The following is a 7079-nucleotide window of genomic DNA, read 5'->3' as shown; positions in this document are numbered from 1 at the left end:
ATTTTAAAGGAAAACTGAGTCTGAACAGTTAAACCAAAATTTAACCCCAAGCATCATACAGAAGCCTGTAATCCCTTCACCAGGCATCAGTGTTAGTAAAATCTCTAGGGAAGAACAGAATCACTGAGTGAAACATGGAAACACTGCACCCTACCTTTAATCAAGGCTCTAACCCCAGCCCCAATCGTACCTTCCCCGCTAAAGTCAGTCTCCTGTGACGACTGCACCACAGCTTATCAACAAGGCTGTGGCGAGCACAGGCAATGCTGTACAGCTCAGGCTTAGACCTGCCAGGAAACACTGGCATCCACTCGGGAAGACAGGGTTGTTACCAGCTATTCCCATCGAAGCTTTAATGGCTTGAGGTCCAAGGACTTGAATATGGCCAGGCTCCTTTCACAGAACACACACAGTAACGTACATTTCACTGAAAACATTTTATTGGCCTTTTGGATAGAAACGGGAATTTATTTGCCAGGAAGGATGATGCCATCATACTGAAAGAGAAGAGATTTATTTTTTTTTTCAGAACAGGAGGCAACAGCAAAGATTGCAGCAATGGCTAATGTTTCATTTGAGAAGTCAAATCTGATACATGGATTTGGCTCTGAATCCCATACCCATTCTGAACTAAACAGAAACGGGCCAGTTTTAACAACTGCTACACTGTGCTCAACTGCACTACATCCCCCAAGAAAAAGGGGGCTCTTAGGAGAGCCGTTTTCCCACCCTCCGAGCTATCAGCATTCATGGAGGTGGAGAAAAGCCCCAATTCTGGGTGTTCTTTTAAACCATTAACCCTGGAAGCCCCCACTTACCAAGTTGCTCAAATATTCTATCTCAAAGAAGCTACCAACCAATCGGTGGTAGATTTTGCATCCCCAAATCCCAACTCCACTCACCACATTCCACCATTTCACCTGAGATAAATCAGCTTTACCTTCTGCTGGAACCAGCGCATGGCCTCCTCTTTGCTGATTCTGTGTTTGGCCCCAATGCAGCCTGTCCTGCGTTTCTTGTCTGCGATGCTGAAACCTGGCCTACCCAGCACCTGTCCCAGGAATAACCAACAGTCACCTCGCCAGCTCAGAGTCAACAGCAGACAGACAAGACTCACACATTGGAGAGATCGATCTTCAAGAGTCATCTGGTGGCCCAGTCATCCTGGAACTGATGGAACTGGTACCAGCACCCTGGACAACACACCACCACACACACTGTAGGTTTGCTTTGGAGGGTGGAACTTGGCTGCACCTTCCCTCCTCCCTACCTCACTTCCAGTGGCAGCTAAGGATTCTCCACCACTGCTTCCCAATTTCCAAAGCACTTTTAATTTTTAAAAGCAATATTAAGAACAACCTTACTACATATGTATTGTACAGAATTTAAAATTCTGAGAAATGACAAAGAAATAGTTTTATTTCTCTCCTTCCACTTCAGAGCAAAAAGTCTTTCTTAAATTAGGTTTGCTGTTTCCTGACTTCCATTACTGTTTGGATATCTAACTCCGACAAGGGTGCTGCCATCATTCAGGTTCCACGCCAGTCAGGACTTCTGGTTTTGCTATTTAGTTTGATGGTTGGACCAAAGCATAACAGTAACACAAATGGTCATTCCTACATTGAAATCCCCACCTGAGACAAACCAACCACATCACCAAACCTGCCCTCCTGATGGAAGCCACCCTCCCGCAGGGGCTAAGGGAAGGAGCTGGAAAGAGCAGCCTCAGTGCAGCCAACCCAAATGCCAAATGAGGCGCCCAACACTCGCTCTCAAATTTTCAATTCAGTGTCTGGACAACACTGTCTCTTCCTCCATCTTACAGCCATATTGGTGGTTGCTAGATCCTAGACTTTAAGCTTCACAAGAGCAATGACCTTGTCTGTCTAGTTCAGTGCTGCATCCCTAAACAGGGCACAGATGAGGCACATCTTCCAAAAGGAAAGAAGATAAAGGCAGACAACACTCAAAGTTTCAATCCAACACCTGAACATCAAAATAGCACACATGAAATGAAGGCGTAGCCGATTCCATGCTCCCTCCCAGAGAAGGAGTGGAAAAGACCAAATATTCATACCACATAGAAGTCCAGGCCGTAGATACCAATGCTTGGGTCATATTTGATCCCCAGATCGATGTGTTCCTGGATCCCAAAACCAAAGTTTCCAGTATCTGAGAAGTTATTTTTTCGTAATTCATACTCTCGCACCTGAGGAGATAAATGTAGCCAATCACACTCCTTGTCAACTCAAATCCCCCCAAAATAACGAACTTGGCTTGTAACAGCACCGCAGAAATACAATTTGATCAGCAACAAAATCTGGTTTCCCCACTACACCAAATCACATCCCAACTATGGATTTCACAGAACTTTCCCAACTTTCCAAGGGCAGGGAAAACCCCCAGGAAACACCAGAGTATAGTTCAACTCTGCCAAATGCAGGAATAATCCTTTAGAAGTTCAGACATACAGATGACTCTGGCTGGGCAGCTCAGTTGGTCATAGTGTCAACGCCCTTACACAAAGGTTGCGGGTTCGATCCTCAGTAAGGACACATACAAGAATCAATGAGTGCGTGAATAGGTGGAACAACAAATTGATGTGTTTTTTTCTCTCTCTCTCTCCCTTCCTCTTTTTAGGGAAAAGCAAATCAAAACCACAATGGAATAACATCTCACACCAGGCAGAATGGCTATTATAAAAAAAGATATGTGTTGTCAGGATGTGGAGAAAAGGGAACTCTTGTGCAGGGTTGGTGGGAATGTAAATTGGTGCAGCCACTATGAAAATCAGTATGGAGGTTTCCCAAAAAATTAAGACACACCCAATCCTATGTTCACTATAGCATTATCTACAATAGCCAAGACATGAAAACAACCTAAGTTGCTCAATAGGGGATGAATGGATAAATATGTGGTATATATACACATACAATGGACTACTACTCAGCCATAAAAAAAAAATCTTGACATCTGCAATAATGCCAAGGACTTTGAGGGTATTATGCTAATGAAATAAATCAGACAGAAAAAGAAACACCATCATTTCACTTACAGATGGGATCTAAAAAACAAAACTCCTAGATGCCAAAAAAAAGATTGGTGTGTGTGTATGTGTGAGAGAGAGAGAGAGAGAGAGAGAGAGAGAGAGAGAGAAAGAGAAATGTGTTAAGAGGGTCAAGAGGAACAAACTTCCAGTTATAAAAAAGTCATGGGGATGTAACATACAGCATGGTGACTATAGTTAATAATTCTGTGTTGCATTTTTGAAAGTTGCTAACAATAAATCTTAAAAGTTCTCATCACAAGAAAAAATTATTTTTTAATGTACAGTGACAATCAGGTTTATTGTGATAATTTCAATAAATAGCATACTGTACACACGACACTAATGAAGTTATATGTTAATGACACTTAAAAAAAAAGGCACATGTGTTAAACTGGTGCTCGTTAGCATCACCCCCGTGCCAGGATGGGCCTCACCTTTAGACCTTTCTCCAAGATTTCTTCTGCCTTGGCCCCACGGACTGTGCAGTGGACAGCAATCTTTTCATTTCTCCTGATGCCAAAGGACCTGACGGTGTATCTGGCTGCAGGGCGGGGGGGAACAGGGAGTCAGGGGTTGTCATACTCCCACTGCCTATTCCCCAGAACATCACCGCCCCCACTCCAAAGAGATACTAAGGATCTATCCACACTCTGAGTGGTGGTCTTCTAACCAGTGCCACCTACATCTTTTCATTGGTTTCATGGAAACACAGAAAGACTTTTCCCACCCCAAGTCACTCAGCCACACTTAAGCAATTAAGAGCTCAGTCGTAATCTCGGGGAGGTAAGTTCACAACCAGAACAGGCCCCTAGAAAGGAAGGTGACCATTGTGTTCTACAAAAAAAAAAAAAAAAAAAAAAACATTTTAGGGCAACAATAGCTAATGTTTGCCAAAACCTTATTGGACTGTCATCCCCATTTCACAGATGAGGTTCTGAGAGACTAACTTGTCTAAGATCGCAGTTGGCAATAAGCGGCGGGATCTGAACCCAAGGACTTGCCATATTCCACTATCTGAAAGCAACACAACCTGGCCCTGTTCAGTGTCGCCTATATAACCCTACTTGCTAATCAGGCCTAGTGCCATTCACTGCTTCCCCAGCACTTCCCCTCCGCCCGCTCCCTTTCTTGGAAAACCTTTGCTTGGGCCGGTCCTAATCTCTGCTCACAGTAAAACCTTGTGGTCCAAACGCCACAACCAACCCTAAAAGGAAGGTATTTCTTGGGTTAAGCCAAAAAGTTAATGCTTTTAAGGGATGTCATCCGTCACTTTCAAAATGGGGCGCTCAAAAGGCGTGGCGGAGACCGGCCTCCAGCCCCCCGCGAGCCGCCACTCACTCACCTTTGGAGAAGACCGGGGTCTGGCCCGTGAGCTGCTCCAGGACCTTGGCTGCCCGCGTCAGTCGGTCCCCGCTCTCCCCGACGCAGATGTTGAGGCAGAGCTTGCGGATGCGCAGCTCCCGCATGGGGTTCTCCTTTTCCCCTTGATCCTGCTGTGAACAGCGGGCGCGGCGGTCACCACGCGCGGCCCGCCCCGGCTACGAGCGCTCTTTCCATACATTGCACGTTTCTCTCCGCTCAGCCCACCTCCCACCGGAAGCCCTAAGGACTGAGCAACTGTCGGGGCAGACAGCTCGGGGCCTTGTTCCTTCCTCCACGCGCGGAAGAGGGGAACGGAAACGTCGGGCAGGTCCCGAGGTTACAGACACCGAGGAGGAACCCCCAGGGGCTCAACGTGCAGGGTGACGGGGAGCGCCCCATTTTAAGGCCGATGAGGGGACAGGAAATACAGAATTTAGCTGCTGAGGAAACGGGAAGCACGTGCTAGTGCCGCGTCCCCCATCCCACTCGGAAGCAGCGCCAAGACCGCGGCAAAAGGCCGGCGGCCCTTCCCGTGAGGAGGTCCCGGCCGAGGTTCCCCAGCACCGGCCAAGCCCCAGGTCCCCGGGACCGGAAGCAGGTGCGGAGCCCTTCGTTCGAGCCACTCGCTCTCGCTGCAGCCCACGGCCCGTGCTTCGGGGCCTCCGGGCGGCTGCCCCAGCTCGCTCTGAGGAGGACGTGAGGGAGGTGCCGGGAGCCGGCTCTGCGCTCTCGGCCCGCGGGGCTCCGAAGTTTCGGGACGGCCAGCAGCGACGGCTCCGTCCTCCTCGGGCTGCGGGCGAGGCAGCCCTCGGGGGCTCGGCCGGCCGTGGATGGAGGCGGATGAAGGGAAGCTAACCCGGGCCTCGGATACTCACCGCCATGATGAGAGACAGGAAGAGAGAGTGAAGTTTCCGGCGCAGGGCCTTATGGGACAGGAGGCGGGCTCTTTCCCACGCTAACCAGAGAGAAGAGGGGGAGAGAGAGGCGCGGCGTAGCGCCGGCTTCCCCCTCGTGGGCACTGCTAGCAACTGCAGGCAACGCTGGCGGACCACCAGCTTCCAGGCTGGGTTTTACTTGGGCTTCCCGGCCCTCCTCCTCCCGTGGTCCAGTCTCAGGACCTGGTGGGTCTTGCGTGAAGAGGCAGCCAGAACTGCATTAAATCAATCACACAATTTACAAAGCAGATAATTTATTCTGCAAAAAATGACATTTATACAGTTAGAACAGAGTGGCTTGAGTCCTGAGCTGTGAAGACAGGCAGATGTGGTCCTGTCTTGGCTAGCCAATAGCCACTCTTGGACAGCTTACTAATTAGACCTCCTTCAACCTCAGTTTTCCTTATTTTTAAAATGGGCACATGATATTGTGAACATTAAATGAGGTAACTGTGTAGGCAGGGGTGGGCAAACTTTTTGACTCGAGGGCCACAATGGGTTCTTAAACTGGACCGGAGGGCCAGAACAAAAGCATGGATGGAGTGTTTGTGTGAACTAATATAAATTCAAAGTAAACATCATTACATAAAAGGGTACGGTCTTTTTTTTTTTTTTTTTTAGTTTTATTCCTTTCAAATGGGCCGGATCCGGCCCGCGGGCCGTAGTTTGCCCACGGCTGGTGTAGAGCATATAGTAAGTCCACAATAAGTGGTTACTCTTGTTATTAACATAACCATACTGTACCCAAGCAACCCCCCAAAAAGTATTAGACATGGTATACAATTAAGAGAGGGTCACCTGCAGACACCAAGACTACTTATAGGTCAGTCTCTGACAGGTCTCCAATCCTGACTGTAAGAGGGCTCCCTGAATTACACTAAATCCTTAGCAGCAGGACCCAAGAGATTGCCAGGATCCATATCCCAGGCAGGAGCTGACCTTGAGTCAGCCAGTTCCTTTAACAGGAACCAATGGGGAAAGAAGAACTTAGAGGACTTCGGTGGGAAAGGAGCCAAGCCGCCTTCTTATGCTGCCATAATCCCGTTCTCTCCTCGCTAGAGGGGAGATAGAGGCCCCTAGATGTCTCTGTTCCATCTGTTGGGACAAAAGGGCACTCTGGGAAGCTGGTCTGAGGGTGGAGGGAGAAGGCCTCCCTTTGAGCCTCCTCCTTCAAGCAGCCACTGGCTCACCCAGAGCTGGGACCTCAGCCAGACCTCCAGGAGAGGGCAGAGCCAAAGGAGGGGCTGCTTCAAACCTTGGGACCAGCCCTAACCGGTTTGGCTCAGTGGATAGAGCGCAGCCTGCAGACTCAAGGGTCTCAGGTTCGATTCTGGTCAAGGGCATGTACCTTGATTGTGGGCACATCCCCCGTAGGGGGTGTGCAGGAGGCAGCTGGTCGATATCGATGTTTCTAACTCTATCCCTCTCCCTTCCTCTCTGTAAAAAATCAATAAAATATATTTTTTTAAAAAAACAACAACCTTGGAATCAAGAGACCACTGAACGCAACACATGATCCTGGTTTTCTTTTGCTGTGAAGCATATTTTGGGGGTAACTGACAAAATCTGAATGACGTCTGTAGACTTCACAGTGTATCCATGTTAATTTAAAGCCCTCGTTCTGATTACTAAACCTTGGTTCCATAGGAGAATGTCCTTGGGTTTAAAAAAATACACATTCCATTTGGGGGTAAAGGAGCATCATAACTGTGGCTTACTCTCAAATGGTTCCG

The 7079-nt window shown here is 48.3% G+C and overlaps 1 protein-coding gene and 1 long non-coding RNA gene across 2 annotated transcripts; one reads left to right on the top strand and one right to left on the bottom strand.

Moving 5' to 3' along the window:
* Positions 1-418: 418 nt before the first annotated feature.
* Positions 419-5383, bottom strand: RPL11 (ribosomal protein L11). Its single transcript, XM_070404339.1, has 6 exons — positions 5287-5383; positions 4392-4542; positions 3484-3590; positions 2078-2209; positions 941-1051; positions 419-497 (listed from the first exon to the last, which is right to left on the bottom strand). Exons 1-6 carry the CDS (start codon positions 5290-5292, stop codon positions 468-470), a joined length of 537 nt encoding a protein of 178 aa, XP_070260440.1. The 5' UTR covers positions 5293-5383; the 3' UTR covers positions 419-467.
* LOC139002989 (uncharacterized) lies at positions 920-3192 on the top strand. Its single transcript, XR_011470201.1, has 2 exons — positions 920-1219; positions 2641-3192. It is a non-coding gene; the product is annotated as an uncharacterized lncRNA (long non-coding RNA).
* Positions 5384-7079: the final 1696 nt, after the last annotated feature.

Source organism: Myotis yumanensis, unplaced genomic scaffold (genome assembly GCF_028538775.1).
Source record: "Myotis yumanensis isolate MYYU_CA2020_CCGP unplaced genomic scaffold, mMyoYum1.0.hap1 SCAF_2, whole genome shotgun sequence".
Taxonomy (NCBI): Eukaryota; Metazoa; Chordata; class Mammalia; order Chiroptera; family Vespertilionidae; genus Myotis; species Myotis yumanensis.
The sequence above is the reverse complement of the archived record's forward strand: the minus strand, read 5'-3'. Positions and strand labels throughout refer to the sequence as shown.

What these genes read in the sequence shown, in the direction of transcription:
- RPL11 (XM_070404339.1), bottom strand. An exon ending in GACCCCGGTCTTCTCCAAAG is followed by an intron (nt 3,591 to 4,391) that starts GTGAGTGAGTGG and finishes CCCGCCCTGCAG; the next exon opens with CCAGATACACCGTCAGGTCC. An exon ending in ACGGCCTGGACTTCTATGTG is followed by an intron (nt 1,052 to 2,077) that starts GTATGAATATTT and finishes TTCCTGGGACAG; the next exon opens with GTGCTGGGTAGGCCAGGTTT.